The sequence below is a fragment of the Triticum urartu genome, chromosome 3 (assembly GCF_003073215.2).
Source record: "Triticum urartu cultivar G1812 chromosome 3, Tu2.1, whole genome shotgun sequence".
NCBI classification, from domain to species: domain Eukaryota; kingdom Viridiplantae; phylum Streptophyta; class Magnoliopsida; order Poales; family Poaceae; genus Triticum; species Triticum urartu.
This window is the reverse complement of record NC_053024.1, coordinates 705,529,524-705,544,108: the sequence shown is the minus strand read 5'-3', so window position 1 is coordinate 705,544,108 and position 14,585 is coordinate 705,529,524. Positions and strand designations below refer to the sequence as shown.

Sequence of the window (14,585 nt, the reverse complement as noted above, 5' to 3'; positions counted from 1 at the left end):
TAATCATAAGTGGGATGCTTTTCCAAGTAAGGACAGCACTCAAGCACCGGTCCACCCACATATCAAATTATCAAAGTACCGAACGCGAATCATATGAACGTGATGAAAACTAGCTTGACGATAATTCCCATGTGTCCTCGGGAGCGCTTTCCTTCATATAAGAGTTTGTCCAGGCTTGTCATTTGCTACAAAAAGGATTGGGCCATCTTGTTGCACTTTATTTACACTTGTTACTTGTTACGCGTTACCAATTACCTTATTACAAAACTATCTGTTACTGATAATTTCAGTGATTGCAGAGAATACCTTGCTGAAAACCGCTTATCATTTCCTTCTGCTCCTCGTTGGGTTCGACACTCTTACTTATCGAAAGGACTACGATAGATCCCCTATACTTGTGGGTCATCATTCACCAGCACCTCCAAGAGGATCAACATCAACAAGAGCTCCAAGAGGATCAGTATCAACAAGAACATTCAATCCACCAAGAACATCCACTGGAGAACCTGGGATATTAGCAGGCAAGAGGAAGAGGAAAGCTCCTAGCAAGTTTGCAGCCTATTTCAATGCTAGTGGAAACCATTGAAACTATGTATGCTACTAAGTTTGTGTTCTGCTACTAAGTTTGATTGTATGCTACTAAGTTTGTGTTCTCCTACTAGCCTGGTTAAATTCAGACATGTGAACTTGTGGAGAATGTTGAATGTATGGTACTTAATTTGTTTAATTTGTTTCAATTTTCCATTTCTACAGTTCATTTTAATTTGTGATACTAGCCTGGTTAAATTCAAACATATGAACCAGAAGTTACAGAAAAATTCATTTTAGACTCCCAAAAAAACTTTGCACAAAAATAGTTTGGCCTGGGACTTGAACCCAAGACCTTAGGGTTGTAACCATGCGTTCAATACCAATGGGCTAGTGCTAGTGATTTGTTTGACTAGCATTGGCCATCCTACTTATATTTAATTAGCCACGCCATGGCGTGTGTTCAACGTGCGTTGTGGCCGGCAACGTGGTGAGCGTGCGTTGAGTAACACTAGTCGTTTCGGATTCTCAGCCTTTAATACGTGTCCATCCACCACTCTCTCTGCCCACTCGCCGCTCGCACCGCCCACTCCACTTCCCCCTCTCTCACATCGAAATCGCCGCCGACAACCACCCCCACCGCTGTCGCCATGGACTGGCAGCGGGCCATCGAAGTTCTGGCCGGCAACAACCAGGAGATGTGCGCGTAGTACAGGGAGATCGTGCATTGGTTCCTCGGTGTGGCGATGATGAGGAACCACGCTCGCGGCCTGGTGAAGGTGATGACAGCTGCTGAAAAGCAGCGTGCCTTCCCTGCCGTCTACACCGTCCCGCCGGCGACCATTCTCCTGTGGGCGATGCGCGAGGTGCAGCGCTCCCCCGACCCCAGGTAGCGCGCCCGTTGGTGGATGTACCGCTCGTCCACCACACCGCCGGCCACCGCGGATCACGTCACTGATGCTGTCCTTGCTCTCCCAGCCCCCATCAACAACGCCTACTGGGAGAGGCGCAATCCATGGGTCCTCGGGCCAGACAACGACTCCGACGACGAGTCCTCTGACGATCATGAGGACGAGTCCTCTGACGACGAGGTGGAGGAGGTCGTCGTACTCTCCGACGACGAGCCTGATGTGCAGCTGCTGGCTCCTGTCCTCGACGCGGTGGAGGGGGACAGGAACCTCCCAATCCACATGGATGCGCTGCCGGAGGTCGCCAATCTCCCAGAGGTCGTCGTCGTGAAGCAAGAAGAAGATGGGGGCAGTGAAGATGTGGTGGAGCCGGCGCCGGGCAAGAAGAAGAGGGCGGCCGTGAAGATGACTATGGTGCGCCGCTCCTAGCGCCTGAAGATGCTGAAGAAGGAGGACTGAGATGTTGCCTTCACTTTCGTCAGTGCAAAAAAAATCAGTTTCGTCAGTCCTAAACTTTCGTAAGTTCAGTAAGTTTAAATGTTCAGTTTGGTCAGCACTATGTTTAGTTTGATACCCTACTTGCTATCTATGTATGCCAGCAGTATGTCAGACTATGAATGCCAGTACTATCTATGTATGCAGGCACTATGTTTAGTTCTACTTGCTATCTATGTTCACTTCTACTTGGTATCTACTTACTATCTATGTTCAGTTATTTGTCAGACTATCTAATTTCGATATGGGCAACATTGACTATGTATGTTATCAGTGTCAGTTAGCCACACATGTCAGTTAGCCACTACTGTTGGTAAAACAGCCTCATCATAGATAAAACATTCTTACTTACTTAACTTAGCATGAGTACTCACTTAGCATAGTAGGTCTTAACATATAAGTCATTACATCATAGATAAAACCACCTAGTTCTTAAACCATAACAGTACCCCCCCCCTCCCTCATACCATCTTGATTCAGGTTCTGAAAGCACATGAAACTTTCCCAAAATATACACCTAACATGCATGACATTCCAAGGCCAGCTATATATATAGGCCTACTAATTACTTAACCCACACACCAAGCACTTCACCCATTCATAATTGCCTTGATCCTCTCCAGCTTATCTTTGCTGGCATGCCCAGCATTGAGCAGATCAGCAATCAGATACTCCAGCTTCTTCTTCTCTTGCTTAAGTAGGTCCCTGTCCCCCTCCACTTCCTTCATGGCCTTCCTCATGTTCTGAATGATATCTGCTTGGCTTTGAAGAATGCACCTTTGCTCCTTGGCAAGCTTCGGCTTTTCCATACTTATCTCAATCTTTGCCTGATCCTCAAGTTGTTTCTTCTTTGCATTTAGATCATTGATTGCCTGACTGGTATAGTCCATGTCATGAGACATCTTGCCATCTTGATAGTCAAAAAGCTTGGATACATCTTCCACCAACTGGTTGTAGTTGTTTGACAGGAAATCAATTTCCTTCTTTAGCTTGGCCACCTCTTTCTCATGGGCCTGTTTGTCCTTCACCCTCCCCAAGTTCTGCTCATGGTACATGTGCCAAATCCTTGTTAGGCACCTTTGTAGAATCTCTGGCCAAGGACCATCCACCCACTCCACAACCCCACAGTTGACACCTACATCCTACAGAAGCAATTATTTTTAATTAAGCACAAAGCACTTAGTAACAAACTTAGTACAGATAACTCAAGTCATAAACTCAATTCATTTAACTGAAACCCTTTGTTTACATCAATGCTCTCTGAATTATGCAAACATAATTCTTTGATACTAAGCACACATCACCTTATTTTGCAGCAGAGATAAATGCATGTAACTCTGTTCTTTTCAGTTCACAGCTATATTCAGTTAACAGCTAACAAATATATTCAGTTCATAGTTCATATTTAACAGGTGTTCTCAGGTTCAGTCATTTATTGAATTCAGTTAACTAAAGATCTACTTTCACATATAGGCTTTCCATATGTATGTCACTTTGAAGTTTCAGTTCAAAACTACAGCACACATCTCTGCACAACTTAATATGCTGGACCACATCTCTGCACACAAAATTCAGTTAACATGTTGCACCACACATCTCCAGCAGCAAAACACATCACACACCACACATCTCCACCAGCAACACAAGTAAGCGTGCAAGATTTAATACCTGCTGCACAAGACAACCCAGGAATCGCCTCCCAGTCAAAGCACCTTCAAAAGCTACCATCTTCTTCGGCCTCTGATGATGCATCATGCACATCGGCTCAGATCCAGTGTAAGAACCACAGAAATATGGATCCACCACACTGTCAGGGGTTTCCTGCAAAAGAAACTTGGAATCGAACCAAAAGCAACTTGGAATCTCCAATTTGGATGAACTAACCCTAACCCTAACTCTGTTCCACCATTATGCACTTACAAAGATCTGGGAATCCATTGAAACCATGCAGGTGTCCTCGTCCAAGTTCTCCTCATCATTCCAGGATAGCATCCTCAAGTTCTACCGGCAGCAATGGCCGCGGCGGCGACGGTGATATGCTCAGAGCACCAGGGAGAGGGAGAGGATGAGGAGGAATGAGAGCGAGCGAGGAGGAAGAGGATGAGCGAGTGGCTGAGCTCGCTCTCACTTATTGGACCACTGACAGCCGTCGTTTCCGACCGCGGACGCGCCGTTAATGGCCGTTAACGCGCGGCAGGCGTCGGTTGGCCACTATGGGACCGCCTGGTCAGTTTGGTGCTTAGCACGGGCGAAGCGGCCAGTTTCGAGACTTGGTAGTTTTTTGCCACGGATTAGGACAAAAATGGTAGTTTTCCGCATAAAATTGTAAAGTGATAGTTTTCTGTCACGTTTCTGTCAAATGTGGTAGTTTTTTGTTAAATACTCGTTGTTATACACATTGCGTGTTTTCCTGTGATAGTATCATTTATAGTTTCATACAGCTATATCAATATGGAAAACCGGTTAAAATATGTATTCAAAATCGTACAAAAATTAAAACAACATTTGTACTAGCATGGAAGAAATATAGCCACTTCATCAGTTGATGTACACATCCAGCTTTCTAGTACATTATTGTTATTCTCAATATATCCCGACTCATTATGTAACCCTTGAATGCATGTATGATATTTCTTTTTGAATTTTTCAGACTAGAAGCCTGAACTACAAAGGCTATGGCAATGAGAGCGTCCTCGATGGAGCCAAGGGAGTGATGTCCAATTTCATCTCATCTGATCGCAGGGCATCCATGGTGTCGGTGATAGACGGACGGCTGCTCGGGTCTCGGTGCACACACAAGAGCCCGACAAGTAGTGCACGCTCCATCTGTTGTCGCCCAGCAGTGGACTCGCTGCCTATCAGCCTGCCATCTGCCGCCTCCAGGATCGCATTACCGTGGTACAAACTCCTTACCCATGACGAGAGTGGAGGCTTATCAGGGAGACACGCCGTTGGGTCCCTTCCAGAGATCATCTCTAATAGGACAATGCCGAAACTATAGATGTCTGACTGCATATTCCGCTGGCTCGTGTCGATGAACACAGGGTCTATGTACCCATAAGTGCCTTGCACGATATCTGTGGTCTGTGATCCGGTTTCGTGGTGAACAAATCTTGCCAATCCGAAGTCACCTAACTTCGCACCGTACGAAGTGTCAAGCAGCACATTGCTCGACTTGATATCACCATGTACGATACATTGTTGGTGTTGCTCGCAATCTACATGGAGGTATTGCAGTGCAGAACCTAGATCGAGGATGATCTCGTACCTGTTTGTCAAATCATGTTACCATTACATCAAAAAGAAATTAAGTTGCATCGATGGAGACAGAACTACATACCTCTTGTCCCATGGTAGCCAACTGTTGCCCCCATGTAGGTGTTGATCAAGGCTACCTTGTGGCAGGAACTCATACACAAGAAAGAGACGTGCGTGCTTGTCGTCCCGCCACCAGCATACAAACTCAATTGGGTTCCTCTTGTCGTCGTAGCACCAACCTATCAGTTCGACCAGGTTCCGGTGCCTCAGGCGACTGGCGACCCTGAGTTCGTCCTCGAACGCCTGCATCCCCTGCCCGGATGCCGCCGTTTTGAATCTCTTTATAGCCACCGGTCTGCTTGGGCTTGTGAGTTGTCCCCTATAAACAAAGGCGGAACCTCCTTGCCCGAGCCTGGTTTCATTGGAGAAATTGTTGGTCGCACGCGCCAGCTTATGATAATCAATATGTCCAAGGCCCCTGGCGAGTGCTCTGCATTGCTTCTTCCTCATGCATAGCTGCCATCGATGGACGCCAACAAAGATGCACACGATTGCAATAACTCCAATAACTGGTCCAGTTACCTCTATTAGCAGCTTCCGCAGGTTCGGCGGAACCTTGGAGCTCTTCGGCGAAGGCGGCGGAATCTCAGAGCTCTTCGGCGAAGGCGGTGGAATCTCGGAGTTGTTCCGTGCAAGTGGTAGATCCAAGGTGGAATTAAATGACCAGGACATTATTTGGTGTAACTCAACGGCAGACCCAGTGGCACCCGAGAAGCCGATGGCCACCACGCTGGGCAAGAGCTGCCTCAGGTCAACACTCGTGTTGACACTGTAAGTCGCGTCGCCGATCTGGAGAACGGCCGCTAGCATTTTGGTGTCGTTGCCGTAGCTGATCTGGCAAGTCATCGGGAGGCCGGATGTTAGGTTCCTGCCTGGCACGGTCGCGTTGGTGTACGCCCGTGAGACGATGGAATTGACATCGATGCCCATGTGGCTGCCACTGGTGTCGACGTCGTCGTTCTTGAACGTGTCAAACTCAACCGCCACGGCTCGGTCGTCGCCGGTCGCGACGACCGTGCCATCGGTTTTGTTGAAGAGGCCGAGGTTCCCGCCGCCGAAGTTGTTGTTATTGGAAATGCTCGTCGGAGGATAATGCCCGAGGAAGAATGTCATGCCGTCGCCATTGCTTGCACTGATTACCTTGATTTGGAAGGTGAAGGATGTGGTGAAGCGGGCGAGCTCGCCGGTGACGGTGTCCCACAGCGGCATGGGCGTCGCGAGGAACGCTCGGCCTACGCTGTTATTGACGCTTGTACCATCGCCGTTTCTTGTCAGCTGGATCATCTGAGACTGGGAGTCGTAGTATGCGTCGCCCTGGAAACTGAAGTCTTGGGCGTCGAAGTCGGGATTGGAGAAGTTGGAGCTAAAAGAAAGCGCCGTAGCACGAGGCAGATGCAGAGAAGACCATGTCGAGCAGCAGAGGAGGATGAAGATCTGTATTCGGTGGGAGAAGCTCACAGCAGCCATTTGCTTTGGAAGGAAGCTCGTGAACAAGCACACCTATATATTGACTCGTCATCTCGACGAATATTTGGCGATGCAAACCAACAGCCAGCTGCCCGGGGCATCGGACTCGGACCTCAGCGTCATGCCGTGCGCAAATCCTGTGTACATGTCGCAAAGACGACCTCTGGTAGTGTCCGTTAAGCAGAAAGATATAAGCCAAACGACAACGCCGCAACCCCTTTCTGCGCTATCTCCTAGGTGGGAAAATAAGGTACTACGTGCTGTCTGACCAAGTCTGAAGAAGCATATGTTATTCTGACGATCAAGTATCGTCAGCATGCTAGCTACTTTTGAGATCGTCACCGGCACCAAGGGAGTGATGTCCAATGTCAGCTCCTCCGGTCGTACGGCATCCATGGTGTGGGTGATGGATGGCCGGCTGCTCGGTTCCTGGTGCACGCACAAGAGCCTGACAAGTAGCACACGCTCCATCTGTTGTCGCCCGGTACTAGACTCGCCGCCTATCAGCCTGTCGTCTGCGGCCTCAAGGATCGTGTTGTTGTAGTACAAACTTCTTACCCGTGACGACAATGGAGTCGTATCATGGAGGCGCGTTGTTGGGTCCTTTCCAGAGACCATCTCTAGTAGGACAATGCCGAAGTTGTAGATGTCTGACTCCTGTTCCGTTGGCTCGTGTCCACGAACACAGGGTCAATATATCCGTAAGTGCCTTGCACGACATCAGTGATCCCTTACCCAGTTTCGTGGTGAACAAATCTTGCCAATCCGAAGTCACCTAACTTGGCATTGTGTGAAGACCCAAGAAGCACGTTGCTGGACTTGATATCACCGTGTACGATACATTGTTGGCCTTGCTCGCAATCTACATGGAGGTATTGCAACGCAGAGCCTATAGGTCGAGGATGACCTCATACCTGTTTGTCAAAGCATATACATCCATTATGTATCAAGAAAAAACAAAGTTGCGCACAACGATGTAAATGCTCTCAAGATGCAATTATAATGTGGGACGAGACTTGCCTGCTCCCCCGTCGTGTGCACATCCGTGCTCCCGTCTACGTGGCTTGATTTGATTGGAACAAAATAAGGTCCGGCATCACCCCTTTAAAATCAGGGGGGTGAGAAAAAAAGAAAAAAAAACAACCGTAGAATTAAGTCGAAGCACGGATGGGAGCACGGAGAGGAAGCAGGCAAGCCGGATCCTATAATGTGTACCTCTTGGACCATGCTAACCAACTGTTTCCCCTGTGTAGGTGTTGATCAAGGCTACCTTGTGGCAAAAGCTCATACACAAGGAGGAGGCGTGTGTACCTCTCGTCCCGCCATCAACATATAAATTCAATCAGGTTCCTCTGGCCGTCATAGCTCGTAGCACCAGCCTATCAATTCGACAAGGTTCCGGTACCTCAACCGACTGGCAATCCCGAGTTCGTCCTCGAACGCCTTCCTCTCCTCGCCCGATTCTGCCAGCTTGAATCTCTTTATCGCCACCGGTCTACTTGGACTTGCCAGTTGGCCCCGAAAACAGAGGCTGAGCCTCTTTCCCCAAGCTTGTTTTCCTCTGCAAATTTGTTGGACGCACGCGCCAACTTATGATAACCAATATGTCCAAGGCCCTGGGCGAGAGCTCTATAATGCTTCTTTCTCATGCATAGCTGCCATCGACGGACGCCAACAAAGATGCACACAATTGTTATAACGCCAATAACTGGTCCAGTTATTACCTCTACTAGCAGGATCTTTGGTGTAGAAGGGGGCCTCTTCGGTGCAGGCCGCGGGTCCAAGGTGGAGTTGAATGACCAGGACATTATTTGGTGTAGCTCGACAGCCACACCGGTGGCACCCGAGAAGCCAATGGCCACCACACTTGGCAAGAACTGCCTCAGGTCAAGACTAGTGTTGACACGATATGTCGTGTCGGCGATCTGGAGAAAAGTCGCTAGCATTTTTGTGTCGTTGCCGTAGCTGATGTGGCAAGTCATTGGGAGGCCAGACGTTAGGTTCCTACGAGGCACGGTCGCGTTGGTGTACGCCCGTGAGACGATGGAGTTGACATCAATGCCCATGTGACTGCTACTCGTGTCGAAGCCATCGTTCAAGTATGTGTCGAACTCAACCGCCACGGCTCCATCATCGCGGCCGCGACCGTGCCGGGGGTTGTGTTGAAGAGGCTGAGGTTCCCGTTGCCCATCTCGCGTTTGACATTGGGAATGCTCACCGGAGGATAATGCCCGAGGAAGAATGTCAAGCCATCGCCAGTGTTTGCATTGTTTACCTTGATTTGGAAGGTGAAGGAGGTTGTGAAGCGGGCGAGCTCGCCAGTGACATCCCACAGCGGCATGGGCGTCGCAAGGAAAGCTCGTCCCATGCTGTTCTTGATGCTTATACCATGGCCATTTCTTGTGAGTTGGATCATGTGAGACTGGTTGTCATAGTATGCGTCACCCTGGAAACTGAAGTCTTGGGCGTCATAGTCTGGATCAGAGAAGTTGGAGCTAAAAGAAAACACGGTAGCACGAGGCGGGTGCTGAGACCATATCGAGTAACAGAGGAGCATGACGATGTGTATTTGGTGGGAAAAGCTCATGGCAGCAGCCATTTGCTGCAGCGTGTTGTTTCGAAGCTCGTCAACAAGCTCACCATATACAACTTCAAATCTCGATGATGAAATGGCCCCTAGAAATGTCAACAGCCCCTGTTCAGCTTACCTCCGCTCCATAGCTCCACTCCTGGCACGGGTGGAGTCACGGTGAAAAAATGCGGAGCGGCTGTTTCGTGGCTCCACAGCTCCTGCTATTTTGTGGAGCAAGTGGGATTCCGAACAGGGCCTTAATAAGCCAAATGATAACCTTTCTGCTCAATCTCCTGTATATAGGTGAGAAAAATTATGTGACATCTATCTGACCAGGTCAATTCGCCGGGTAGTCTAATATTCCACTAGCTCCTTTCCACTATTCCGCTGTTTTTGTTTGGGCTTTTGCTGCTCCTTTCGGCTATCCCGCTGTAAACCAGAGAAACGGTTTTTTTTAATAACTGGAGAAACAGGTTCAAACTTCTACTTCAAAACTCCGAGGCCGAACCACTCACCGCCCACTTCAGTTTCATGGAAAACGACCAAGGCCCACTTTACCGCTATAGGTAAAGTTGCTGCAAGCACGGCCTTGAAACTGAAAGCACTACAAAGGCCCAACCCAACCCAACCCACATGGCAGCATAAATATCATCGATTTTGTGGAAATGCTATTTACATCCTGGCATAGCATTACGAAGGCCACATGGCCATCAGTGACAGCGCTGGAGGTTAAGGCAGAGATATTTTTTTTAATCTTGAAAGTGGTCTCTACCTTACTCGCATAAGTTAGCAGACCGAAGACAGCCTGAGTATTTAGCAAAAGAATATAGCTGAGGCAACGCCCGACGCACAGCCAAGGCCACCTCAGATAGGTCAAGAGAGCAGGGTCTCCGGTCTTCTAGCTCCGCCTCTGCTACCTCCTCTCACCGGTGGCAGCGCATCTGTAACCCAACTTGGTGTCTTGGGGCTTAACCACAGAGCCTCGCCAGTGTCCTTGTGCTTGAAGTCGGGGGCTTTAGGTGACCTCTGAATTTCAGACGAGACAGAACAATCATTAGGACCAGCCAAGGGGGGAAAGATGGATAAATCATGACGAAATGTCCCGAGACTTACCTTGTCTGCTCGGTTGTCCCACCAGCTTTGAGGACTGTCCACCAGACTCTGCCACAATTCCGCTGAAAGCAATAATATGGGAGTCATCAGCAAAGAGATGATCACGGGTTGTAAAGCACAAACTACCGAAAAGAAGAATATGTAGGTTTCGGTAGAAAGTTTGACCAAGACACATCAAGAAACATGGACATTGTAAGCCATATAACCTCTTTGATTCACATGAATTCCAAAACCCATGATTAGAGTGTCATGTCATCTTGAATACTACATGGTCGAAAGATGTTTGATTGTGCATAGGAAAAACTTAGGATTATTTCCAACAGATTGGATTGGATGAAGATTTCCTATGAAATTCAGTGCAAATAAATGCCAAGGAATATCCCTATTACTTGCAATTCTATTAATCAAACAGGCCTTGTAGGAAAAGTTTGTACAGATTAGAATCCTCCAAAAAAACTTTGGAAAACCTATGTGTGGTTAAAGAACCAAGAGATACATGAGGGTATTTACAACTTAAAGATGACAGATCACAAAAACATTATTTATAGAAGAAAAGATAGTAGATCCTCAGGCACAAATGATCCCATTGCAAAAAGAGGAAGGCAAACAGACAAAGATGATATTGAAGCAAGTAGAGATAATGGGATGTAATCCACAAGCCAGACAAAGATGGTATTTAAGCCACTTGTGCAACTACCAGGTACACAAGCTTAGATTACGAGTAGAGATAAGGAAGGTGTATTCCACAAGCCACTTGACTATTGATGGTAAAGTAAAATGAACACACAGGAAATAAAAACAAATTTATACCTACCTTCCTTTTTCTGTTTCTCAGGAGAGGCAGCTTGGCTTGTCTTGAATTTACTCCAACCTGTATTCGTACCTGTTGTTTATACTGAATATTAGTATCAAAAATTAACACGAAAAGGGAGAATATTATGTTTAAAGTTTTACCTTTCCCAATGCTAGAATTAAAAGGCTTATATGTTTTAGCTGCATTGTAGCCACTATTAAAGGTCAAACCATCCAACTTCTCTAGCACATAATGTGGTGCTGAGTCAAGCCAGAGTGCCTCATCTGCTGTCTTGTTCTTAAAATCAGGATACTTTGGATTTTTCTGCCCAATTCGAATAAAAACGGCTGCAAGTGTTAGTGGCTCACAAGCTTTGCTTCTTACTTTCAAGGCAGTAAACACATATGTATAAACAACATGCTCACAGATCCATTCGCCTTCTCAGCTCGGTTATCAGTCCAATTAAGTGGATTGGCAAGAACATCATTCCAGAGCGTTCTGTACTTGTCCTGTTTGGCTTTATAATCTGAGAATAAAACATAACACCATCAAGAAAAAATACAAGGATATTTTCATACATAACTGGGATTGGACTACTGAATAAAAAAAAGGGTTTACTGTAGTTAAGTAAGCACTAAACCTCCCGTGTTGTCCATTGAAAGCAGCATATATGACTGCCCAAAAAGGCACATTTTAATAGTTCATTCTGGTATATCAGCTTTTAATACTTTTGCATAGAAATATCTTACTGCAGTACTTTGACACCAAGGTATAGGCGTATAGATAAAGAGGTTTCCAGTTTAATTGAACTTATTAATTCGGTAGACAGCATGTATTAAGTGAAGTTGTAACTTAATGCAGAAAAATTGTAAGGTTTCATCATCAGGAAAACATCCGAACTATCAGACAGTTACGAAATGATGGACATGCCAATAAAGCTGTCAGAAAGGTGTCCTTGTTAGATAGTGTTTGTCCATTGCTGATAGGCATGGAACTCCATGAAAGATTACTATTTTACTGCAACTAAACTATATCTTAAATTAAAAAAGATAAGCTAAGGACAAAAACATTGGGTGCAACTTTCTTTTCTTTTCTAATGGAATGTAAATTTCTCACAGGCATAGCACAAACAATGTAATATTATCGCCTATAAGACTGGGGCTTGGTTGGATACAGCTGAGCAGCAAACCAGCACCTGAAAATGTGCATGCTGGATATTTAGAGACAGGTTTGGTTTGTTCAACTTTCTTTTCAGCCTCAGCAATCTCCATAAACCCTTCCTCTTCATCCACCATGAGATCCGTTTCCACAGCTTTACTATCAACAAATGACAGCAGATGTGCTACAACCTGGAATATAAATAGCAAATTCAGTTAGTTAGTTTCAGAAACTAAACTATAATGTGATGCAAGAGAAACAAGCAGCCAATTTTCTTTAGGAAAGAAGAACCAAATTTTGAATCAAAAGTAAGAAAGTTTCACTAGTACAGCAGAATGAGCAGCACTTTTTTTACTTCGTTCGATTAGCGGAGATCTTCAAAAGTCACAAGGAACAGAATATCAGATCAACAAAGGCCTGCTAAGTCATGTCATGAAGTAAACATAAGCATCAGTTCACCAAATGCCGAATCTTACATAGCTCAGATTGCATATTCAGTCGGGTGCGTTTGATAGCATCATGTGATTCATTCTCACAAGTGATTGTAGTACAATTACCCAGGATTTTGTCATTTTATCAGCAATAAATAAGGTATGTAAAAGGTAGGGGGCTGCTGGGCTCCACACACACTCGGTATGCAGGATAATAAGATTACCCTTTCTTTATGCTTAACCTTCTACATATAACAGGGGAAAGCAGAACACAGCAGTAAAGTAAATAGAATAGATGTATACCTGAATATTTGCTTGGCCATCAGTATGTTTGAATGGCGGAACATCTCCAGTTAATTGCCCAGACACATAGACAAGGTCCTTTTCTTGCAAGTGAGAAGCAGCTATTTGTGCCAAGTCGTCTTGAAATATTACAGGGATCCTGCAGGTAAAAAAGTGGCAAACTCCACAATGAGAAAATGGAGCGATGCACTCGAAATACGGATGGATACTCAGGCACATAAGTTCTCTAGGACACGACAACATAAAACCAGACAAAACAAAATTGTCTATCAAAGACTTTAATTACTGGAACTATAAAACGCTACTAATGTAGTGATCCCTAGCAATTTTGGAACATGTAGTGATCCCTACCAATTTTGGATTCAATTTAGTGGTCAGAGTTTACAGTGTCAAATCACAAATCCTTCCACTAGACACTTAATTTGATCCGATAGCAGGGCTAACTTCAACTTGAAACAGAACAGAGATATCTGAAACAGAGCAGGGATATCTCACTTAAGTCATGTGTTCCTTTCGTATCTATATAAGCCTGCCCATACTGGTTCTAACGTCGTTTCTCCGTTCTACCCGTAATTCATTTCATTTCATTTCAGCGCAATTAAACATGGCAGTGCTAATCCACCCTCTTGGAACCCAAACACTAGCAAGCGATCAGCGAGTACAGTACAGAGGAGGAGCGGAAATCGGTGATCGCACGCACCAGAACTTGGGGAAGTCGGTGCGGCGGTCCTGCACGAGCACGGAGACGGCGGAGAAGCGGCCGTCGGGGAGGCGCTGGAGCTGCACGGGCGCGCCGACGGTGCCGACGAGGCGGACGGCGTTGGCGACACTTGGCTGGAAGGGAATGGTGGGCGGGCGGGGCAGCTCGCTGGGGACCTTCTCCCTCTGCCACGCCGCGGGGTCGGCCGGCGGGGGCGCGTCCCCGTCGTCTCCGGCCGCGTCCTCCGCGGGGCTCTCGCTGGGCGGCGGCGGGCGCGGCTTGGCTCGGCTGGGGTAGGCGCGCTTGGAGGTGGAGAAGGCCGCGGCGGCGGAGGAGGAGGCGGTGGCGGTGGAGGGGAGGAGGAGGCGGTGGTTGAGGAGGCGGGCGAGGTGGCGCATGGTGGCGCGTCGGCGGTTAAACCCTAAACCCTAGAATGAGATGGGGAGGGGAGAGGGGGCGGGGGTTTGGAGTTGGACCGGAGGCGGAGGAAGCAAGGGGAAGGTCAAACCTCCGAGGTTGGACTGGAGTCTTGCGGAGGGGGCGTCGCTTGTAGAAGTGGGCCGGTGGGTGGAGTGAAGTGGACCGGACCCGTCGGACCGGCCGGTGTGGTCCAGAGGTCGCGTTGTTCAATCTTTCCTTCTTTTTTCGATCTCTGCAACGCAATTCAAACCGTTTTCTTTTCCATCAGAGGTCGCGTTGCAGAACCCTTTTGAAATAAAGGCCGTGTTGCGGAAACTTTTGCAACGGAGGCTCTGTTGGTAAGTTTTTCTTTTCTGCAATAGAGCCACCTACATGTGGT

The 14,585-nt window shown here is 47.1% G+C and overlaps 2 protein-coding genes and 1 pseudogene across 2 annotated transcripts; all 3 read right to left on the bottom strand.

The window, feature by feature from the left end:
* Positions 1–4,604: 4,604 nt before the first annotated feature.
* On the bottom strand, positions 4,605–6,716 carry LOC125547242 (L-type lectin-domain containing receptor kinase IX.1-like). Its single transcript, XM_048711197.1, has 2 exons — positions 5,272–6,716; positions 4,605–5,199 (listed from the first exon to the last, which is right to left on the bottom strand). The coding sequence occupies exons 1-2, from the start codon at positions 6,714–6,716 to the stop codon at positions 4,605–4,607; spliced, it is 2,040 nt and encodes a 679-aa protein (XP_048567154.1).
* A 48-nt stretch (positions 6,717–6,764) lies between these two features.
* On the bottom strand, positions 6,765–9,795 carry LOC125547241 (annotated as a pseudogene).
* A 127-nt stretch (positions 9,796–9,922) lies between these two features.
* On the bottom strand, positions 9,923–14,248 carry LOC125546061 (protein OSB2, chloroplastic-like). Its single transcript, XM_048710183.1, has 8 exons — positions 13,787–14,248; positions 13,087–13,225; positions 12,390–12,543; positions 11,620–11,720; positions 11,356–11,518; positions 11,216–11,284; positions 10,402–10,463; positions 9,923–10,314 (listed from the first exon to the last, which is right to left on the bottom strand). Exons 1-8 carry the CDS (start codon positions 14,182–14,184, stop codon positions 10,162–10,164), a joined length of 1,239 nt encoding a protein of 412 aa, XP_048566140.1. The 5' UTR covers positions 14,185–14,248; the 3' UTR covers positions 9,923–10,161.
* Between the last annotated feature and the right edge of the window lie 337 nt (positions 14,249–14,585).